This window comes from Amyelois transitella, chromosome 4 (assembly GCF_032362555.1).
Source record: "Amyelois transitella isolate CPQ chromosome 4, ilAmyTran1.1, whole genome shotgun sequence".
NCBI classification, from domain to species: Eukaryota; Metazoa; Arthropoda; class Insecta; order Lepidoptera; family Pyralidae; genus Amyelois; species Amyelois transitella.
In genome coordinates this window covers 2834381-2859366 of record NC_083507.1, presented here as the reverse complement: position 1 = coordinate 2859366, position 24986 = coordinate 2834381, and the positions used below count along the sequence as shown (strand labels likewise).

The following is a 24986-nucleotide window of genomic DNA, read 5'->3' as shown; positions in this document are numbered from 1 at the left end:
AATACAGGCTGGATCTAGTTTGGGTGCTTTGTTGATAGTCCGTCAGTTTATTCATTTAGTAACATTGATTTCATACATACATTTAGTAACAATTCTTCAAAGATTAAATAATACTTCAAAGAGTTATTAAAAAATAGCAGTTTGCCGTCTTCTTAGAAAATATATGATATTTAACTTTTCCTCGCGAATTTCAACGTACAAAATCCAGTGTAATACATTTCTTAAAAACTTTACTACGTCTATTATTCTGTTAGTATGGCCTATATACTGGTAGGTACTATATTGTCTGAGTATATTAAAATTAATCAGAAATATCTCGTTTATTCAGAAAATGCATAAATTTTGGCAGTTATACAATTTAATCATAATACTGACTCAACACTCACGGGAGTCGTTAATTTTATTAATTATAATTTCACTTACGAAGATTAAAAATACGATTTTTATGAACACCTAAGGCATTATTTTTATCATATTCTAAACTGTTTTCATCTGATGGAGAGGAGAGTTCTTCTTCAACGGTAGGCGTGGTGTTAGTACTAGTGGATTCTTCTTCATCATCTATGTTATCCAGGATCCAGTCTCTGAAGAAGTATACCCTGCTGTAGACATCTGGGTAGCCTCGGGCGCATGGCATGCCCCAGGAGACTACGCCTACAATGCTGTCACCTTCCACTAAAGGTCCACCAGAATCACCCTGAATATTAAATGAAGATTTGTTTGTTATTGCGAAAATGTAAAACTTTTTTGAACAGGGAACAATTTGTTTAGGAAAGAAATTCCAAATAATTAATATTGTGTCATAAGGAAAGCGTGGACTTATTTCATTCTTCTTTTAACTGAAGTAACTTCGTGCCAGTGAAGTCGAGTCAATTTTAATGAGGGAAAATTACTAATACTCGTATTATAAACAAATCTAAAAGATTTCCATTATTGTAATTTTTGTTTGTAACTAATAAACTCAAAAAATACTGGACCGATTCTGACGAAATTTTGCACAGAGATAAAATAGACTTTCAGAAGTAAAATAAGCATTAGACTTTTTTCTGTAAATGTCTATGCGATCCCGGAGGCCCGTGTCAAAGTTAGTAACATAATAACTTACGTGGCAAGCGCCTTCACCCGACCTGGTCAGCGAGCAGATCTGAGAGTCGAAGACCTCGTTGATACCAACGAAGATATCACGGCACTGGCTGGTGCTGACTGCGGTGAGGTTGATGACTTGCAAGCGATCGGGGAGGTAGCCAGGGTACTGATGAACATGAAGTATATTATAATTCCAAGAGATGAAGATGAGAAAATAAATGGGGTTGTCCTGATACTTACTGTCAGAAAATAGGAAGTGGTTATATCATACAACAATATAAACATACTGGTGCCGCGGCAACAATATGAAAAAGAATAGGACCACTCCATCTCTTTCCCATAGATGTCGTAAAAAGCGACTAAAGAATAGGATTATAAACTTGGAATTCTTCATTAAGGCGATGTGCTTACAACCTGTCACTATTTGAATCTCAATTCTATCATTAAGCCTAACAGCTGAACGTAGCCTATCAATCTTTCAAGACTGCTGGCTCTATCTATCCAGCGTCCTCGCTGGATAGATAGAGCGATCCTTCGTCGTGATCCTTCACGACTATATTAGTCGTGATTTTATGAATGAATGAATAATATAATATTTAAAACGACACCATAAACGGAGAACTTTTGCTTCTGAGCAATTAGTCTCAAGTTCGATGCACGGTTAGCTCATTATAAAAATCTACTTTTTCTGATTAGCCTAGGTCTCCGATGTTTTATAAAATAAAAAGTACCTTTGAATTGAATGTCATAAAACAAGTCTTAAAATTACTTGAAGGCAAGCTAAGACTTTATTATTTATCTCGTATATTTCCATCATATTTTTTTTACTAATGCAGACGTTTTTAAAACTAGAAGAAAATACATCACTAAGAATACTTACAGAGACTCTTCCCCATCCACTAAGCAACAAAGGGGCTCCTTCATCAGTATCGCGTTCTGGTAATTTGATTGGGCGCACTTTAGAATTGAACTCTATATCTTTAGTGACCTTGATGACGCTGACGTCATTCACTATGAGGTTGCTGTCATAGTCTTTGTGAATGATGATTTTCTCAGCTTTGTATGTTTTACCGCCATGGGTGAGACTGTTAGTACCGACGACAACTTTGACATTGTAGACTGATTGGCTGGAAGTTAAGACATACCACGAAATATTTATTTAAAATACTAATTATTACTATGTATAATAGTATAGGGAACATAAAATTCATTAATTCAATCTCTTTCTAATGGATGTCGTAAAAGGCGACTAAGGGATAGGCTTATAAACTTGGGATAGTTCTTTTACTACACTTTATATGAATCTCAATTCTATCAGTAAGCCAAGCAGCTAATCGTGGCCTATCAGTTTTTTCAAGACTTTTGGCTCTATCTTCCCTGCTAGGGATATAGACGTAATTAAATGTATGTATGTAAAATTCATAGGTTAGGTATAGAAATATCAGAAGTGATACACAAATAGAGATACAGAAAGTTTATTTTCTTGTAAAAGTTATGCGAACTTTAACCCATTCAATCAGAACTAACGCTTAATGATTACAACTATTAGACATGAGATATAATGGGAAGTGGAATTACTGGTGAAATAACCAATTGCAAAACTAACTTACATAAATCAATTAAAGAGACAAAAGTAACGATGGTTATCCTACTACTATTATAAAGGCGAAAGTTTGTATGGATGTTTGTTACTCTTTCACGCAAAAACTACTGAACCGATTACCATGAAATTTGGTATGTAGGTAGCTGAAGACCCAGAATAACACATAGGCTATTTTTATCCCAGAGTTCCCGCGGGATTGATAGGGTTTCCATGCGGACGAAGTCGCGGGCGGCCTCTAGTATGACCATAAAAACTTACCCATCAGTACAATGGGCTGCAGTGAGAACCCATCGGCTGTTCAATATAGAACCTCCACAGAAATGAGAATTGAACAAGGATCTCAGAGACACCTGGTACGGGATTCCACCATCGGTAGCGTTTTGCCCTCCAACGATCTTCGACTCGCGAAAATCGAAGTTGAGAAATGGAATTATCTTTCCTGTGAGGTTATAAAAAATTAGATCAAATTTTGAAGTTGATTACAAGAACAGTGTCCTTAATCGCGTGATTTTATTAGATGATTTTGTTTCAGGTCTTTGAATCTAATCTTGAATATGCTATAATGATAGTGTTAATTGAAAGTTAATTTCGGTAGGTAGACGGCCTCTGTGGCGCAGCGGTAGTACGCTTGTCTGTGTCACCGGAGGTCTCGGGTTCGAATCCCGGTCAGGGTATGATGAGAAAAGAACTTTCTCTAATTGGCCTGGGTCTTGGATGTTTATCTATATAAGTATTTATTATAAAATAAAGTATCGTTGAGTTAGTATCTCGTAACACAAGTCAACTCAATCTGTGTAATTTGTCCTGTATAAAAAAAAAATCCGTGTCTTAGGACAGAGGAAATCATCAATTTTACTTATGCCAAATCCATTAATGTGATGATATTCGAGAACATTGACTAACTTTATTAAAATATTAAAATAGGGGCTTTCTTACCATTATTCACAGCAAATAAAGAAATAAATGAAATTAAAATAATTTTAAACATGGTAATTTCGGTAATACCAGGGACAATAGACGCTTCAATTACGCTGTAGTACCAATTCTAATGCCTTTATAGTAGTTATTAGCTCTTAAGAAGATTATATTGATTGCGATAAAATCACTTCAGACAATTGATTCTTTGTCAAGTCAAGACCCTTTGTGACAAAATTATCTGTTGAGTGGCTAAATATTATATAGGTATGCTTAATTAAACAAAAACCTTTAACTCAGATTACATCGAAACTGGCTCTCTAAAGATAGTTACTAAGGTTAGATATATAATTACAATATACATATATACGGGACAGATTACACAGATTGAGTTAGCCTCGAAGTAAGTTTGAAACTTGTGTTACGAGATACTAACTTAACGATACTATATTTTATAATAAATACTTATATAGATAAACGTCCAAGACCCAGGCCAATCAGAGAAAGTTTGTTTCTCATCATGCCCTGGCCGGGATTCGAACCCGGGATTTTCGGTGTCACAAACAAGCGCACTGCCGCTGCGCCACTGAGACCGACAAAGATATAGATAGATATAAGTATAGAGTTAAACATATTGTTTTTATTAATATTTCCGTTAATTTTATATGATAAGCATACGACAAAACGATGAAAAATTTTATAATTTTAGGCATAAAAGTTTGTTAAAAAAGAACTTGTTCAGTGCAATGACCGTGCCCGCTTTGTACAAGAAATTTTAATCTCTGTCGTAAAAAAAAAGCCGCGTGTAAACAGTCTAGACTAAACTGTTTCAAATTCACATCACAGAGTTTGTATTGTACTTCTGAAGGTTCATCATCATTCTTCTGACAGATCCGTCTGACCTCCGCAACCTTTGCATGGGAACCCAACATAAATATGTCGGATATTAATATCCTGAAACCGTATTACTTAAAAACTAAAAGTAACGTGCCGTGTGGTTCCCGGCACCAACATAAAAAAGAATAGGACCATTCCATTTCATTCCCCATGGATGTCGTAAGGGGCGACTAAGGGATAGGCTTATAAACTTGGGATTCTTGTTTTAGGCGATGGGCTAGCAACCTGTTACTATTTGAATCTCAATTCTATCATAAAGCCAAACAGCTGAACGTGGCCTACCAGTCTTGAAGAGACTTTTGGCTCTGTCTACCCCGCAAGGGATATAGACGTGACTATATGAATGAATGAATGAACGAAAAGTAACGAGGTTGACAAAGCAAAACTTTGTAGGTACAAAAAGTTCTAATTAATCTTTACAACTTAACCAATTATGATTTCAGAACTTTATCAATTCGAAAAAAAAAAATCTTTTGCAAATACGTAATACAAATCGATTGTCTTTAATCAGTCATTTGATTTAATCTTTGAAGTAGATGAATTCCAAGCGTCAAGGCAAATACTGGAATGTAGGTTTTATCGGTATTTGATTATACTGAGTGGGTAGATATAAATTAAATTAGAATACAAATACTTAATGCACTTAACCATGACACATATGGGAACAAAAGTACTGTTACCAAAACATAAATACATATTATCACGTCTTTTTACCTTACGGGGTAGACAGAGCCAGCAGTCTCGCAAAGACTGAAAGGCCACGAGAATGATGAATGAGTCAAGGAATTGAGATTCAGGCTTTGCTTATCGCCTAAAAGAATTCCACCGTTACCACGTAGGAATTTTCGAAAAACTATTGTAGGTGGCGTTAAATTCGCGCGGGCTAAGTTGTAGGAAACCGCTAATAATAATACGTCTTATTTAATGTTAATGACTTTTTCATAAGTTTAGTATGTCAAATTTTATTATGTCTAGAAGAAAATTTTATTGAATTATACATATACGGTGGCTGGTTCTGTCTACCCCGCAAGGGATATAGATGTGATCATATGTATATATGTACCTATGTTGTGGTTGAAATATTAGAGTACACAATTTTCATTCATATTTTTATTATAATATAAGGTTTATTTTTGTTAGGCGATAGGTAATTCTCATAATTCCTCTGTCATTTTTCCAACTGTGCATTTTTACACGAAAGTACAGTGTGGTTAAGTGATGTATAAACTTTTAATAAGGTCTTTGTTAACATTTTTTTGGAATAGGGGTGCACTAAATGACTATTTTCCGAAATTTCCGTGGGTGTTCCAATAAGTATGATAAAAATTATACTATAAATTGAGTTAGCCCAAAGGTAACTTAAAGTCTTGTGTAATGGGATACTAACTCAACGATACTAGGTACTAAAATATACGTACATAACTATCTATACATTCAAAGCCAATCATTAAACATCGTTTTTCATCGTGTCCTGGCTGGGATTCGAACCCAGGATTTTTTGTCTTAGAGGAAGGCAAATGCCCTCCCAGACTGACTGTACCCGGCTAAAAGGTGACTACAGTCCTTTTTTTTTGCCATTGAAATGAATAAACAAACTTAAATTTTTAATAAAAAAGACATACCTACCTGTTAAGATTGTTTACATTATCTTTCAGTAACTTATCAAATCTATACTAATATTATAAAGCTGAAGAGTTTGTTTGTTTGAACGCGCTAATCTCAGGAACTACTGGTTCGTATTGAAAAATTCATTTTGTGTTGAATAGACCATTTATCGAGAAAGGCTTTAGGCTATATAACATTACGCTGCAACTATTAGGAGCGAAGAAATAATGGAAAATGTGAAAAAAACGGGGTAAATGATTCATCCTTGAGGGCTTCAATGATGCCCGAAATAACTATTCCACGCGGACGAAGTCGCGGGCACAGCTAGTGGGAAATATAATTACTAGCGGCTTTGCTCTTTATTTATATAGCTGTTTCCATAATACTGAAGGTTAGGAGATGCCCTTAGGGCGAGGGTCGGTTTCCTTAACAAGTAGAATGTAACAGGGACAAAACGTCAGGAAGATGATGTACAATACTTATCAAAAACCTTTACATCTTAGCCTGCAACTTGTATTTATACATGTAAAAATATCACGTATATCCCTATGGATAGACAGAGCCAAGAAAGTTTGAAAATATTGTAAGACCACTATACAGTGACAGTATTATTTAAGTCTCAATTCCATCATTTAACCGTATGGTTTTAGGTTGATAGCCTATCACCTTTAATGCATACGTAAATTTATATGTATACGTGATTATTCACGTCCATATCCCTTGCGGGGTAGACAGAGCCAACAGTCTTGAAAGACTGACAGGCCACGTTCAGTTGTAGGCTTAATGATGGAAGTGAGATTCAAATGGTGACAGGTTGCTAGCTCATCGCCTACAAGTTTATTTGAGTTTCCCTTAGTCGCCTTTTACGACATCCATGGGTATGATGTGGAATAATAATTAAAATATTCCTAATAATTTAAAAATGTCTATCCTTCTTGCCCATTGAAATTCCGGAAACGATGCATATGTATATATATTTGTCATATTAAATCGTATACGAGTATGTATCACTTTACCTACGTAATGCTGTAAAAATAAAGAACATTCTTTTAAAACACATTTTGTAATTAATTTTGTAGATACTTTCTTTACAAGCAGCACTAGTGTAGGTACCTTAACTCTTAAGTAAGAAGTTTAAATCATACTGACGTAGAGCCTTAATTCCTGAATACTTCATGAATATTCAAAATGGAAAAGACGCCTTCTTTCCGCTTTTGTAACGGAGGAATTTGTCAATCGAAGGGTTTATAATATAATAGAAAAAAGAAACTGCTTGATAACATATAGTTTATTTTATTTGGAAAATCTACAGACATATACCTACATATCTTGTACAAAATCTCATTTAGTTACTTTAGACCATTTACATAGTTGTAGATGCTCTTTTCTCAAATATCTGGGGATAACAAATAGAAATAACTTCACGTTAAAAATAAATATAAATTGTTTAAAAATATTAAGAATTCGGCCGGGATTCTTCGTTGTTATAATTTTTTAAGTGCAATAAAAATTAAAAAAATTACCAATGAGGTTAGTGCGATTTTTAAACGATAAAATGAGTCGAGCAAGTAAACGCGGATTTGTGTTATATATACACATACATACAAACGTCACGCTCATATCTCTTACAAGGTAGACAGAGCCAACAGTAATGATAGAATTGAGATTCAAATAGTGAAACATGAACTAGAAAAAAAAGGTGTAAAAAGAAATTTGTGCGCCATTTAAAGAGTGAACTGAAGAGCAAACAACTAAACAAGAATTAAGAACTTGGGAGAATTAAGAACTTGAAAGAACTAAGAACTTGGAAGAACTAAGAACTTAAGAACAACAAGAATTAACAACTCTTTACATTTACTTTTTCTCACCGTTTAATTCAAAGAAAATGAGATTAATTTTGAATTTGATTACAATTACGATTTGTTACAAGAAAAACCATTCTTCCATCGAATTCAAATCAATTTAGTTTTTCATCAGAACATGGTTTATCAATTCCGCGTCAATTTTTTTCGTAACAATTGGCTCACAAGTACTCTCACCTATTTCGAAGGTGGTGTTTGTGACTGACAGGCAAAACGCTCCATCACGAAGTTATTTTCGGCAGCCATTGAAAGGGTGAGTAATGGAAAGGGATGTGGAGGCATCATATTGAATGTTGAATTTTTACGCGCTCCGATAGATTAGCGAGATGTTCATGCATAAACACACTAATCACGTATTAGTCCCGTGTGGACAGAGTTAATAGTTATGCATACATATAATCGTCTATTCTTTACGGAGTAGACAGTTGTCTCGAAAAACTGAAAAGCCACGTTAAGCTACTGGGATTCAAATAAAGACAGCTTGTTAGGCTATCGCCTAAAATAATCTCAAGCTTTTATATTTTTCCCTTGATCGACTGTTACGATCTGTACGGGATGAAAAGCAGCTGGCTATATTTTTTTAGCAACTAGACCAGCATGAAAGACTTGAATGATGATTCGTCGAGTATTAGTCGGCCTTAATATCTCATTAGGTCTCATTATCTTTCTACTCTATCCTAAGTATATATTATTATTATGTGTTTTTAGGCGTATTTGTATGTATTTATATATACGAGTATTTATATGTATTATATATAGATATATATTCTGTGTGCATTTTATTATGTTTAAAGATTTATTTTTCTTGCTTTGCGCCAACTCCAATCCCCTGTTTGGTTTCCTTCCACGCAAAGGTTGACTGGAAGAGATTGCTTTAGCGATAAGTCCACCATTGTATCTCTATCTGTTTTATGTTGTTTTGTATGTTTTACTCTTATGGAGCAATAAAGTGTTTTATCTATTTATCTATCTACCTTTCTCGAATTTTTACATTCTAAAATAGTGACAAAATCGTAACCTATATGATTGTCCTTGTCCTAAAATGAGTACGTCAATAAAATAACGTAGCCTGCGTAAGATGAAGCTTATTCCCTAAGTCGCTTTCTACGATATATTTGCAAAAGTTTGGACCTATTAAAATGAGCTGGGAAGCATAATGCGAAATGTTTTTCTTATAAGTATTTTGATTTTATAAGTTAATTCCTGTAGATACCCTTTTCACGTAAAGTAAACGACATTTCATTAAGCGGTCTCCATTAGACCGAATGTCTCCGGCGACCCACAAATGTCGATCAAACGTGGTGTCCACTGTACCAGTTAATTTCCTTTTATTTTGTGAGCAAACACTCTAGTCTATTAAAAGAGTCATAATATCAACTCTAGGTCAAATTTATTCATTCATTATCACGTCTATTTCGTCCCTTGCGAGGTAGACAGAGCTATCAGTCTTGAAAGACTGATAGGCCACGTTCAACTTGTAGGCTTTTTGATAGAATTGAGATTCAAGAGGTTGCTAACCTATAATTGAACTTACTATTGCCTAAAAGAAGAATTTCAAGTCCCAATCTGCCTGATTTATCCCGATATAGTAAGTATATAAGTATATAAGTAGATAAAGAGCGTTAATGGTCAAATCGGTAAGTTGCCCGGTTCAAATGCGTACTGCGCAGAAGAGCACAGGTTCAAATCCCTCCTCGGCCATGTACCAATGACTATTTTAGAAGTTATGTACATTACTTTGAAGCTCTTACGGTGAGGGAAACAACTGGATTTGTAAACATGATCGATCCAATTCGGGTTAGGTTTACCTGCAAATGTTGCGGCGGTATAAACTTGAGATTCTTCTTTTAGGCGATGGACTAGCAACCCGTCACTCTCAATCGTGAATCTCAATTATATCTTAAAGCCAAATAGCTGAACGTGGCCTATCAGTCTTTACAAGGCTGTTGGCTCTGTCTACCCCGTAAGGGATATAGACGTGATTATATGTATGTATGTATGTTGCGGAGGTCAGATGGGAGTTACTTCATGTAAAAACCTGACTCACCCAATCCAGGATCTATGGTCTAAGGCATATCCCGGGCTCCTCTGAGAGTAATGAGGATGCAACCGGGTCTAAAGCTAGGAGGATGAGGAAGTATATAAGAACCTATCTGGTTCTTTTATATTGGGTTTTCTTCCAAATGCGTCCGTGCGGTCTTTCATGGGGAGAAGACCGGAGTCCGCTTCTGACCACTCATGACCACGATCTAGTTGTACAATGCATGGGAACTATTATTTATCATTAAAGTTCGTATTAAAGGCTTTCGCAAGTCTGCAACGTTATAAAAATTTTGCTTTAAGAGTTTTCCATAACACGCGCCGTTAATCGACTTTTACAACCTTCACGTGAAGTAAGTATGCATTTATATATTTTTGTTTTACGTGTAACAACAGTAGCTCCGAATGTGAACCCGAGTGCTTTGATCTCAGACGTTGGTCTTATATTACCTCTGCCAATTTATTTCTTATTAAATTCTTGTTTTCTCACATGTACCGAGAATGTCGACTTGTTTCTACTTTGTGTCTTTAAGGGGACGATTCTGTAATATTAACTTTGAGAATAAAGCGTCGTTTACACTGTGGACTGGAATAAGAGTACAAAGGGCTTAATAAGCACAAAAACGAAAAACGTGTAGACACGGTTGAAGATTTTTAAATCCCAATCCCAACTAACATTATTAATGCGGAACTAAGTTTGTTATCTACTGAATCAATATACTTGAAAATTTTTGAATATGTTATATGTTAGCAGTCTGGAGAAGGATATTATGGTAATTTTCATCCCAACTACTATCTTTTTTACTAACTAATTTTATAAGAGTTTAGCTTGACCTGACGTCCATAAGACAGAATTACCTTGTGTAACAGCGCTCACGTGTCACAGAACACATTTTAATTTTCAATTATTATAAAAAACAAAACAAAACAACATCTCTTTAATAAAGTCCACCCGTAACTTGTAAGAGCGTCGCAAAACTAGACAGTTTCCTTACTCCAATTACAGAACCCTAATAAAATAATGTCGAGTCAACTGTGCTCGCATCAAAGCATTCACCTTTTATTATTTCTCTGTATTCTAGTTCAGATCACACAAGCTCTCTCGGAATAGAAAACTAATGCTCTTCCTTATGGTACTCGGGTGCAGTTTCATGCACTTATATGCAAATGAAATGCAGCGATATAGGTAACATTAGGAAAGCAAAGTATATAAAAGCATAGTCGCTTTAAGTTCTATTTGTTATATGTTTGTTTGGTTTCGAAGAGTGTTCATTTTAAAATGTTACATTTTTATCTTTTAAACCAATTTAAAAAAGTATGTGAAGATCTAGCCTGTGCCTACCCCTTCGGGAAAAAGGCGTGATTTTATGTTTGTATGTATAGAAGTATTCTAAATTCGGCTGTATATTTTTGTGCTTGGAACGTTAGAGTTATGTAGGTACATTCGTTTCATAGCTAACCGATGCTATATATAACTGCGAGGGAAAGTTTTGTGAGAAAATCAGCAATTTCAGACCACTGGATGTGTAACCAGAAGATTATAAAGTTCTTCTATAAAGGTTTTGGGGGTTCAACGGTATCACGCTTTGTGTAAAATCCTAACTTAAACAAATTCGGGCCCCGGTTCAGGCGAAAATAACCGGGACTAGCCCCAGGAGAATGACGATAAAAAAAGGAAGAAAAGTGACCACAGATTCTCAATACCCATTACTAAAAGGATCTTTCTAAACCATTACTAAGAAAGACAACAAATACAAATTATTTTTATTGCCCATAAAAACAAAACATGTAGTAGAAACATACATTATAAAAATGTTGAGCAAAGGCGGACTTATCGCTAAGCAATCTCTTCCAGCCAACCTTTGGGTAGTGAAAGGTAAAATCCTGGAACCAACAACTTCTATATTCTTTCCATGCGGACCTTACATAAAATTTCGTAAGCCTTTTAAAACGTATTCACATTAATTTAAAACGAATTCTCAATTATCCCGGTTTGGGGTCGACACCCGCTGGGCGTTTTGTTTTACGTCAGCTACATGAATTAATCCGACATATATTTTTATATATCTTTTATTAATAATACATGAGGAAGCCGTATGTGTGATACTGTAAATAAATTGTGCTCGTTTGGTCGCTGGCAACAATCCGATTATATATAATCGCTTATGACGGCATATAACGATATTTTGGTCATTGTGGAAGGTATTTTTATCTAGAGAGACACATAAACACATGCCAAGTTTTACCCTTACGGGGTAGACAGGGTAAACAGTCAAAATTCAAGCTTCGAACGAAACTATTCTAAGTTTTGATTCAGTTGCCTGGGTATGCAGGTTTGCTCACAATGTTTTCCCACATCGTAAAAATTATACGTTAGAATTGTAAATAACTTAGAAATGAGTCGTAGGTCTATGATGTACATATGATGTATCATAATGGTCAATTGATGAAAGCTGTAGGAATTGCACCTGCATCATTTACGTCACGCTTTTTAATTTGGCCACCTTAAACCATCGACCATTGACGCTTCTTCCAGCCTTTTTGAATGATTTTCAGTGTAATGCTTTAACCGTATGTGACCGGTTTTATTGCACTACATCTGTATCGATAGGAAAAAAGGCGACTACAGCGATTTGAATAAACCCATTGTTCATGAAGCGAATTCTGACTCCAATAGACGGACTTTCATTCAGTTGATTCGTTCACATTGTTAAACGCTAAGTGAAGTTGATATTTATTCACAAAATAACAGTTTATTCGGTTTGGGTTCTGTGGGAATAAGAGTAGCCTAATAAGATATTATATACTAATTAAAAAGAATTTAAACCATTTAATAAAGTGTCGTGTGGTTTCCCGGCACCAATACAAAAAAGAATAGGATCACTCCATCTCTTTCCCATGGATGTCGTAAAAGGCGACTAAGGGATAGGCTTCCAAACTTGTGATTCTTTTTTAGGTTAGCAACCTGTCACTATTTGAATCTCAATTCTATAATTAAGCCAAATAGCTGAACGTGGCCATTCAGTCTTTTCAATACGGTTGGCTCTGTCTACCCCGCAAGGTATATAGACGTGACCATATGTAATGTAATGTAATAAGATAGAATGGCCAACCTTACATATTTTACAAAAAAGTTAAAAACATGTGCTAAATTATTTCTTTCATGCATTTTGTTTAAAAAATCTTTAATTATGTGAAAAAATTTGTTAGTTTGTGTCAGCTGTAAAGGAAAGGCTTACCTATTGAACATTGTTCTTTCAGACTTTGGATAGTTTCACAACCTGTCACTATTTAGAATCTCAATAGCCTTTCGTGACTTAGCTTAGCTTAGACTAGACTTAGATTAGCTTTGTTTACTGAGCTAAATACGCACCTAATTACGTGTATATTATGTGTATGTGTCTGATAACTTCATAAATTTTTATACGCAGTTCAAATCGTCTTTGTACAACACAGCTCTTATGCGAAAGCTCGCATCGCGTTGTTATTGCGATATAAATTGCTTGTACGAAGCCGGCTCGAGTGCAAAGTCTTGTCCTCTGTGGGATGTTAGAACTAACGACATTTCAGGGATAAACATATTATTGCTATTATTATAATGTACTTTCTTGTATGGTTTATTTTAAGACTGATTATACTCAATGAATGATTAACTGTTTATTGCGCACTAAAATATTGTATCGGTAAGTAATTTTAAATTTAAGTTATGTAATGGCAGTCGGTACTGCAAATGCAGGATTAAAAATACATAGGTTAACCGCAACAAATCAATCGATTTAGGACATCACTAGTTTTGTCGACTCAATTCGTCACGTCACTATTTACGAACGCGAGCGCGCTATTTTTGTGTTAAAGCGTAAAGAATCTTTTAACAATAGGTACATAAGTAGGTACTTAATGTTTTTTATCCGGTGACCACCATATCACTGGCCATTATCCCTGGATATTTCTTCTGCGTCATCCACATTCTCAATACGTTCATGTAAGCTCGTCGTTTCTAACTTGTGATGAGCCCTCACCAAAATGTACAAAACATTGCAGTCTTTTAATCTTTTTCATAATTAGACAAAATGGTGTTATTTTTCACTATCATTGTTCTTGATTTTGTAAAAATTTCAAACGTAAAATACTCAAGGGCTGTAATTATTCCGACAACCTTTACTTAAAATCTTTCTTAATATTCTTTAACAAGTATGATTTATATAGTTAAGTGCATGGATCCACCGAAACGAGGGCAAAGTTCGTTCAAGTATCATATTCTCTACGGAATACATAATAACTTACTTCCGAGTTTTAACACTTTAGTCAGATTAAAACCTTTTTTTAATCATGAATTCTGGCCTCCCTACTTCCTTTGGGATTGCTAATACGACAAACAGGGGTCTTTTTTTAAAGATGGTACTTCTTAAGTAATCAATATGGAAAAAATAATAAACTTCGTTTCTATTAAAGATACTCGGGTAGTCATCATGAGAGTAGATATCATAGTATAACAAACAATTAAACCTTTTACCAAGCTGTTTTGTTTAAGTTGAGAACAAAACCTCAGTTTGTTTAAGCTAACCCAGTCAAAACAAAAGTAAACAGTTATATCATCGCTTTCATTTAAACTTCATAGTTTAAAACTGCCATGAAATGCGAGTCGACTGTGAGTATGCAAACTTGGATTCTCAACATAAGTCGCTTTTGTTCCCATTGAGACCGGTAATTTTGCTCCTCGACAGTTATCTCTCTCTTTCACCTTATACCTCTATCGTTTAATAGTGCTAAGAACGAACTCTTCAGACAATAACACGCCATTTTTAAACTACCAAATAAATATTATTTTATTTTTAGAATTTCGCCTCATGTAATAATCTTTTGGAGAAAAATCTTTATTGGAAGAATTATGGATTGAGTTCGCTTAAGATGTTATGCGAGCCCAAGGACTTAGTATGGATGTCGACCAGTGTAACACTGGACAAAGTCAAGTGCGAAATTGGTGAAGTGGGTGAGAAAGAGGGTGTTAGTTTAAACATCAAAGATGAGAGAAAGACTGAACCAGAATAAATTTTATATCGAAATTTTTCACTGGCAAGGGGCGAAACATAAGCGGCAAATGGGATTAAGACCATAAGTCGCTAATAAGGCGCAGTTGCTTGCCTAAACTTTGAACGTTACCAACATGTTGTTATTGTGAACTCTACCTAAGTCGTTGTATAAGTTCTATAATAATGCATCCTTGTTATAGTACGTAAATCTTTTATCATGTCTTGCCAGTTCCAAGACTACTTTCAGGAAGGGTGGATGATATATAATTGAAATGACATGTAGATAGTGATCGGTTGCTAGCCTGTTTTCGAAACTAAAATCTATTACGGTCTACTAATATACAATCCAGTATTATCAATGGGTAGAATTGAGGTAAGTCTCCATCATTAAATCTTGCTGAAAACATCGCCAGGAAATTGAATGCTGAGACTAGTTCCATTTGAAAATGTTTCCCACGAATTGTAGCATATAAATATCTGAGTCAAATTAAAGCCAAATAGGTCCAGAAACATGATTTTATGCGTCCAAATATACGTTTATATATTTGAAATGAAAATATAGAAAAATAAGTGAAATGTAGCCTTCATTTATTATACTTGTTGATTTTGCCTAACACGTAATATTATATACATACATGTAACTAATATTAAACATGCCGTGAAAAGGTGTTAAAAAGATAACTCACCTTGGGGCCATAACGTAAAATATTTTTAAAAAGAGAAAATAAATAGTCTCTGTCCAGGGAGAGCTTACAAATAGCCTGTCTAACTCAAGAGTCATGTTAGCACAAGGGCCGAAAACAGGGCTGCTATGAAATATTCAGTGGCTTTACACAAGGTCGTTGTATCGTACAACCTTATTACTTTCAACAAATTAAAATGTTAATAAGATTACATAAATTTGAACAATTTCAGAAGTTGACCTTAAAGTATCCATCCTCTCTAAGTTACCTAATCAAAACGATAATGTATATCTATCTAATTCAAAGGACTTTTTCATTTTATGCGGACGACTAAACCGCTGGACCGATTTTGATGAAATTTTCTTTTAATAAGTTAATAATCTTAGTCTTTTTAAGTCTATCTAAGAGATTGGATACCTAAGTCTTTCTCAAAATATATACGACTATTAGTTTTAGTGGTAGCCTCAATGTCATACCGTTCGGTCGTACGAATCTCATAAACGACACAGCTACTTATCTCAGAGTTTATGACCCATATGTAATTTTACTACAGTTTGCCCACGAAACATGTTCCATCTAGATTAAGTTCTTATAGACTTTGGAAGTGAGACATGGGTTATGAAATAAGTAGTTATTTTAGAGTAAAAATTATGTATTCGCTTATTAATGTAATTAAAATATTGAATACGCAAAAAATAACATATCTCGGAAGGCCCTGACAAACGTACCTTTACCGAATCGGGGACGTTCTGGCGAACTGTCTAGTTACGAGTACCCTGATAACCTTGGGAAAAAAAATTGTGCCGTGTGGTTCCCGGCACCAATACAAAAAAGAATAGGGCCACTCCATCTCTTTCCCATGGATGTCGTAAAAGTCGACTAAGGGATAGGCTTATAAAATTGCCTTTTTTTTTAGGCGATTGGCTAGCAACGTGTCACTATTTGGATCTCAATTCCATCATTAAGTCGAGCGGCTGAGCGTGGCCATTCAGTCTTTTCGGGACTATAGACGTGACTATATGTATGTATATTGGAAATAAATGAGGTTCATTCTCATTTATAACTCTCTTCTTCCAAGCTTCTTCCAAGAAAGCAGTATACAATGCAGATATGTGCGGAAATGGAAAGATTTCTGAATTAAGGATCAAAATGGTGTACAAAAAAACGATTATTTACTTGCGCTATTTATCAATTAATTAAATATCCTTTGGTAAATTTAATTAAATTCACCTTTACTACATACAAATTGCATGTTAAATTTAAACTAATTTACAAGTAAACTTTAATCTCCGTTATGAACTATCTCAAAGTTCAAAGCTCCCAGAGGTTAGTAGCATCAGTAATTTAGCTCAGTATCTTGTGCAAAATCTGTTGAGATGCTTTCTAGAGAACTTGGAATCGCATTTATACTGATTTTTTTGGTATTGGCTCTCGACACGAGAAATACAGGCGTTTTATGAGCTTTGAAACCTCAATATGCTTGCTTGCAGGGGTTTAAAAGTCAAGGGTGAGTTGCTTAGCTTAAAATATGTTCTTCGTATATAACATACATTAATGGGTAGGCAGAGAATTTGGATTTCTACCTGCTACCACCTTACAGACCACTTCCGCTTCCTCCACACTCTTACGAGTATATATTTGACGATTACCGGTATTCTTAACATCTCTATTTTTTAAGACAAAATTGATTTTGATCAAAGAAATCAATGGAATCTGTTCATTTAATAACAAGCTTTATCAGGTCAAAATAATCTTAGTAAAGTGATGTAAAAAATCACATTTTATTGTCATGCACCAGACGTCTCCAAAGATTGGATATAATCTTATCGATATTAGGAGTATGAACTAATCGACTGTTTGTTAGCTACGTGCAAAATTAAATGTGAGTAAGATATTCGATCGTTAAGCAAATTCCTAGTTACTATACTAGGTATTTTACTGTTAAGAAGCTAAAGGTTCCAATAGTCGAATATAAAAATAAAGAGGTTACGAAATTGAAAAAAAAATCGGATATCTTGCGGTTCATGTGTCTAGTTAGCGATTGTGAAATTAATGTTTCAAAATGCGATCCGATGGTTAAGTTCTACCGATAAATTCGATACATTTCCTGAATTCGAGAAGAAAATGATCGGAAATTTAAAAGTGTTCAAGTTGGCAGATGTTCTGTTGCCACTTATATGTTCTATTCTAAATTTGAAATATATTTGAACTTTGAAGATTGGTGAATACTAAACTAAAATACATTTTCGAGTGCAAACTGACTTCTGAATATTGCAAGGTTATATGGATGTTTCAGGGTTGCATAGCATCTTGCATTATTTTGAATAATCAAGTGGGTTTTAGTTATTTCATTGAAACAAAGGGATGAATGTATTTTTATGGATGATAAACAAATTCTTCCAAAAGTTAATAAAGAAGGTAATTTTTATTACCGCTTTCAAGACACAAGTATGTATTTTGCTATTTCATTAGTATCTTTTTATGACTCCAATTTCAATATATATATATATATATATATATATTTGGGAACACGCCACTTAGAGCGACAGTTGAGGGAAATTGGAGTTATAAATATATATATATATATATTCAATCCAATTTCAATTTCCCTCAACTCTCGCTCTAAGTGGCGTGTTCCCAGATGCACCCTGCCATTAGCCTTCGGGGCCTGGGGTCATTTTCTAGCGTTATGGTTGCACTCTAATTGGAGCCACCTTGTTGCACCCTTCGCCGCTAAGTTCGGGGAACTTTGCCAAATTTTGTTTAATTTTTAAAAATTATTAAGTTATCAATACACACACACACTATACACACTTAATGCTAGCATTGAGATAGCTATATTTTTATTAGATACTAGCTTTCCCCCGCGACTCCGTCCGCGCGGATTTCGGTCTTCGCGTAGATGGTTTATTTCTCCATTTTATTTTCAGTCCGGTCAATTTAGACCAAAAAATAGGAATGAAGCTACATTAATTCCCATCAAGCTGAAAATGAGTATAATTGTTTAAAACACAATCAAAAGCATTATTTCAAAATTCCCCATGATTCCGGTTTAAGGAAAAAAATTACCCAAGGTCAAAGGTAAGAAAATGGGATTTTCACGATTTTCTTCAAAACGGTAGTAAGTTTTATAGGAAAATTACCTCAGACATAGATTGTAGATCATAAAGATATCTATAAAAAGGAATCAATATTTTTTTTCAATAAAGCTACCGTTTCTGAGATATTACGATGCAAAAAGTTGCAAGCGTCATAATATGCATAAGCACGTCTCGTATTTACTCTATGTAGCAGTAATATAAGTAAAAATATTGTTCTGTCGGTAATTTTAACTTGAATTCAAAATATAAAATATACATAAGTATAATGAAACCCAGTCCCTTGATTTATATTGTAGTGAAACCTTGAGACAACATCTGTCTCTCTGTTTAATTGTGTACGTGGCTAGGGTCGTATAGCTGCTTTATCTCAGAATGCTCAACACATGAAATACCGTTAGTCTTTAATAATAGTTGTCCTTGCGGGGATACCGTTGTCGGCTATGGACACCACGGCCTCTCATGCCCTAGGAGTGCCGGCCGTTTAGGGCGCCATGCCGCCCTAAATGATATAATCCTCCGTGCTCTTGCCACCATGGGGCGGCCTTTGGTGTGGGATGCTACTTGTGTCGACACACTTGCGCCGTCTCATCTTCAGGTTACTAAATCTAAGGCCGTTTTGCTTCAAATGAGGCAAAAAACCTCAAAAGGCGCAAATATGTAGTTATCGGGATCAAAGTTTACATCAGATGGCAAGTGTGATAGTGATATTGAAAGGAGAGTGAACGCGGGGAACATGGTGAATGGAGCTTTGCATGCCTTTATGAGCAGTCAGAAACTATCCAAAAAGGCTCGACTGGCTGTGCACAGGGGCGTGTTGGTCCCGACATTAATGTATGGGAGTGAAAGTTGGGTATGGCAAAAGAAGCACGAAAGCAGAATAAATGCAGTGGAAATGGGAGCGTTAAGGAGTATGTTGGGTGTGAAATTGAGTGACCGGATAAGGAACAGTGTGATAAGGGAATGTTGTGATGTGAAAGAAGATGTAGTTACAGGAATAGAAAAGGGTATGTTGAGATGGTTCGGTCATGTGGAGAGGATGAATGAAAACAGGTTGACTAAGCAGATATACATGGAGAGTGTGGAGGGAAAGGTCGGGGTGGGAAGACCTAGACGAACATATCTTGATCAAATTAAGGACGTCCTGGTAAAGGGTCAGGTCAAAAGTACCCGAAACCGCCGAGCTTGCATGAAGAGAGTTATGAATGTAGATGAAGCAAAGGAAGTATGCAGGGATCGTGGCAAGTGGAAACAGGTAGTCTCTGCCTACCCCTCCAGGAAAGAGGCGTGATTTTATGTATGTATGTATGTATGTAGTTATCAGTAATATCTATACTTTTGAACCTTTTGGGGTAGAAACTCTGGGACCGGGGGGCCTATCTGCCCATCAGCTTTTCCGACAATTGTCGAAAAAGCTAATTGAGGTATCTCTTGACCGGAGGGCTGGAAATTATCTGTCTCAGAGAATCAGCATTGCCATTCGAATTGGCAATGCTGCCAGCCTTCTGGGCACATTCCCGCATGTTGATGCTATGCAAGGACTGTACAATTTATAAATTAAATTTTAGTTTGTAGTCATCTTTTTTCTTTCTTTTTATAAGTAGTTTTAGTTTTAATTTGATTATTGCATTGAATTTGATAATTGTAATCTCTATTATTGTCCTAAGATGATTTTCTTCACTTAGGGTTATTCTATTTTTTTTTAAATAATAAATGCGAAAGTTAGTCTTGAGTGCCACTGCGTAGTGAAAACACGTGTTTATTCTAACCTATTTCAGACTTTTTCAAGTTTAATAATAAAAATGTTAAAAAAAAACGCGCTAATAGTACACTACCTCAGAGGTGGCAAGGAAACGGATGCATATTATGACGCTTGCAACTTTTTGCATCGTTATATCACAGAAACGGTAGCTTTGTTGAAAAAAAATATTGATACCTTTTTTATAGATAACTTTATGATCTACAATTTATGTCTGAGGTAATTTTCCGATTTGAAAAACTTACCGTTTTAAAGAAAATTGCGATACACCCATTTTTTACCTTTGACCGTGAGTAAATTTTTTTCCTTAAACCGGAATCATGGGGAATTTTGAAATAATGCTTTTGATTGTGTTTTAAATAATTATACTCATTTTCAGCTTGATGGGAATTAATGAAGCTATGTAGTAGTTTTTTCATAGTAATTAGTAGCGGCCCGCTTGTGCAGCAAACGGTTCAAGCCAAAGCCGACTTTAGGCGCTACAGGTTACGGCGCTAAATCCACTGCGGGTAACGCAACGTGTGTTCGCGGTTCTACAGAACAACGTCTATGGATAAACTGAAAAATTAAGATTTTTTTTCTTCGTATTTTTTCGGGATAAAAAGTATCCTATTTTACGCCCAGGATAATAAGGTATAATTATACCAAGTTTCATCAAAATCGAACCGTTAGTTTTCACGTGATGCCTGAACATACAGACAGACAGACAAAAATTTTTTTAATCACATTTTTGTGTTTGGTATCGATCCAGTAACACCCCCTGCTATTTATTTTTTCAATATTTTCAATGTACAGAATTGACCTTTCTACAGATTTATTATATGTATAGATTTATTATATGTATAGATTATTGAGAATACTACTTTCATCAAGGAAATTTCCCGAGGTTAGTGTTATTTTACTACTACTAGAAAGTCGCGCAGATGGTCGTATGACGGGAAAGTCGATAAAACTGTTTCAATGGAACATGTGACTCTCGCTTGGCCCCGTTTTCCTCACAATGAAAAATTAATATTGGAGTGCTGGACAAAATAGGTGTTCGAGACTGAATGAATAGTTGTGTTAGTAAGTGGTAGAAAGGTGAAATATCTATTAATAATTTTAAATATATTTAAAGTATGTAAGTTAGTAATTAAGCGTAGATGTTAAAGTTTATATTGTTAATTTAAAAAAAAATTGACAACAGAATATATTATGACATTATCAGGTATAGCTAGGCCACGGGTTCTGCTCCGTGAGAATTTCGAGATTAAAAGAATTTATCATTTAATGGTTATATTCTACTCATATTCCAATTTTTATAAAAAATCGTCTCGTAATTTTTTTCGTGAATGAGTAACAAACATATGTATATCCACATATCTTTATTTTATAACTTTCGAATTTATTTTATTCTTGAAGGAATTATTTATTCTTATAATTAATGGGTTATTTTATATTTATTAAATGATGTTTTAACAATAACATGTTGCCTTCTTTCGTAGCATCCAAATAGGCGTTCTATTTTTTGTAAAGTGGTCATAACTCACAATCTAATTGACAAGTTATTAATACGAGTAGTAAGTATGTATCATAAAAGAAATTAACCTATTTTTTGACAGGCTAGCCTGACTATGGAGTATCTTTAGGGCTTTTATGACCAAGATACGGTCCCTTTGATCGTCAGACCGACAGCCGAGCCCTTTTTGGACCCTTCTGCCGAAATAGCCTAGTTATCGACATTCTTACAGGTTTCCAGATGATCGAGCCGACATCAAAAGACTGCTTTATGGGTCATATTCTTTACACCCTGTATTAAATTGGTTATTGAATTTAATGCCTAATAATAGACAATAGGAAAAAAGTGGTGAAATTGAAAGAATAAGCTTGTTTGATATGATAAGAAATGACTTGAAATATAATATTATTATTCGAAATGTTATATTTGTAAGTTACGTAGTACCTAGTAGATAAATATATAAGTAGACACTCAGGCAAAGAGACGTTCAAGGTATGAACGTCCACGGTATGGACGTTCAAGGTATGGACGTTCAAGGAATAGACGTTCAAGGTACGGACGTTCAAGGAATGGATATTCAAGGAATGGACGTTCAAGGTATGGAAGTTCAAGGTAAGGACGTTCAAGGTATAAACGTTCAAGGTATGAATGTCCACGGTATCGACGTTCAAGGCATGGACGTTCGAGGTATGGACGTTCAAGGTATGGACGTTGAAGGAAATTGACTTTAAAAACCGACTGTAAATTTCGGTAATAAGACCTAACGTGCCGCGAGGATTTTAGATGTAATTGGAATACCATAATTTATACTTATTTCACGTCCACGTCCAGAAAATTACCGAGTTAACCTTTTTTCCTTATTACAAGTATACCAATAATTTATTTATTTAAACTTGAAAGGTAAATTATTCAGGGATTAGGCGAAGTGGAAAGATTTAGTTTCCGGCTTCCGATAAAGATGGGTGTTACACCACTTACGTACAAAGCTTAAAAGATTAGTTAGATAGCTGGTAAATACTATTAAATCGTTCGTAACACCCTTTGATAATAATAAATGGACTTTATCAGGATTTCAGAGTATTTTGGGATGTGTTTTATCTACATACTCTGCGGCTTTTATTATCTAAATCCTCATGTCAACGCGTTAATAGTTGAGCTTGTATTCTGAAGCTTTTACCTTTTCCGCCCATCAATACTGTTATTTTTATCCATTCACATCCAGACTATTAACAACGAGAAAAGATTAGTATGTTTGTAACGAAATAATTTAAAAACTACTAGATTGATTTTCATGAAATTTTACACAGATATAGAAAACACCTTCGGGAGCGACATACTCGTAGGCTTTTTTGTGGAATTTTTAAAACTGGAGGCGCAGCGATAGTTTGTTATAAAATTAATGTTTATTGTAGGTATAAGTCTATGCACTTCATATTTTTTGTACCACTTATTATTATATTGCAACAATGTGATTCCCAATAATTTTATCATAATGATAGTTTTAAAATATAGGACAGGAAACAAAATGTCAACAGAATACTAGAACGCCCAGAAATTCAGAAGCAGCTAGTTCTGAAATACGTAACAGTAACAAAGAGTGTTACAGCTATTCATGAACTTAGTACAAGCTACGAAGTTATAGCACGTAGCAATTTGAACTATGATAACGAAGGGGCTGCGAAATTTCAAAAAAACAGAGTAATCACCTTCGTAGCGGCTACGAAGTTGTAGTAACTGAGGTATTCGTAGCAGTTATGTTGTTCTAGTAACCAAGAAGATTGTAGTAGTTAGAGTTACCAAAGTCATAGAAGCTACGAAGCTCTACCTACAAAGAAGCTTGTAGTAGCTTTCTTGAAATTACGCAGTTGTGGCAAACAAGGAGTCAAGTTAAACGTTACGGAGCTTGTAGAGTTTTTTTAAACATACATACTTACATATATTCACGTCTATATCCCATGCGGGGTAGACAGTCAACCAACAGTCTTAATAAGATTGATTGGCCACGTTCAGCTATTTGGCTTAATGATAGAATTGAGATTCAAATAGTGACAGGTTGCTACTCCATCGCCTAAAAAAAGAATCTCAAGTTTATAAGCCTATCCCTTAGTCGCCCTTTACGACATCCATGGGAATGAGAGGGAGTGGTCTTATTTTTTTTTTATTGATGTTGGGAACCACACGGCACAGGTTATTGAGTTCGGCAAGAAATAAGAGACTGTCACCTACAACATATTTTCTTCGCTACCATCGTGAAAGAAAAGATTTTATAGCCAATTTTCTTTAGGAAAGAAAATAAAGTATTCCAATTCTACTCTCCTGAAAACCACACGACTAAACAAGCCACAAACCTTTTATATAAGGAATAAACCTTGGATTGTTCATTCAGTTTTATCGTTCTTGGTAAAACGGCATTTTAAAGTTCAGTCTTCTTATGAGGTTACGATACACGGTTCAATTATATAACATTTTCAGCGTTAAATCTAGCTGACGTTGATATTTATCTGTGTCCACGAAGAAATTTTGTATTTACATACATACATATGGTCACGTCTTGGCCCTTGCGGGGTAAACAGAGCCAACAGTCTTGAAAAGACTGAATGGCCACGTTCAGCTATTTGGCTTAATGATAGAATTGAGATTCAAATGGTGACAGGTTGCTAGTCCATCGCCTAAAAAGAATCCCAAGTTTGTAAGCCTATCCCTTAGTCGTCTTTTACGACATCCATGGGAATGAGAGGGAGTGGTCCTATTCTTCTTTTTATTGGTGCTGGGAACCACACGGCAGTATTTATTTGGTGGAATACGGCGTAAGGTGGTGATAGTTTTGTCCCCTGTTCCACCTGCGTATCTTAAAAATATCGGAGTGTATCCTATGTGACCCACTATACATACACCATTTGTTTCTCTCTC

The 24986-nt window shown here is 35.1% G+C and overlaps 1 protein-coding gene across 1 annotated transcript; it reads right to left on the bottom strand.

Moving 5' to 3' along the window:
- Positions 1–415: 415 nt before the first annotated feature.
- On the bottom strand, positions 416–14808 carry LOC106129328 (chymotrypsin-2). Its single transcript, XM_060954702.1, has 5 exons — positions 14757–14808; positions 2948–3128; positions 1967–2213; positions 1106–1252; positions 416–697 (listed from the first exon to the last, which is right to left on the bottom strand). The coding sequence occupies exons 1-5, from the start codon at positions 14806–14808 to the stop codon at positions 416–418; spliced, it is 909 nt and encodes a 302-aa protein (XP_060810685.1).
- Positions 14809–24986: the final 10178 nt, after the last annotated feature.

What these genes read in the sequence shown, in the direction of transcription:
- LOC106129328 (XM_060954702.1), bottom strand. Translation starts at nt 14,808, where the DNA reads ATGGCGTGTTATTGTCTGAAGAGTTCGTTCTTAGCACTATTAAACGAT. An exon ending in AGCACTATTAAACGATAGAG is followed by an intron (nt 3,129 to 14,756) that starts GTATAAGGTGAA and finishes ATAACCTCACAG; the next exon opens with GAAAGATAATTCCATTTCTC. An exon ending in GCAGCCCATTGTACTGATGG is followed by an intron (nt 2,214 to 2,947) that starts GTAAGTTTTTAT and finishes CTTAACTTCCAG; the next exon opens with CCAATCAGTCTACAATGTCA.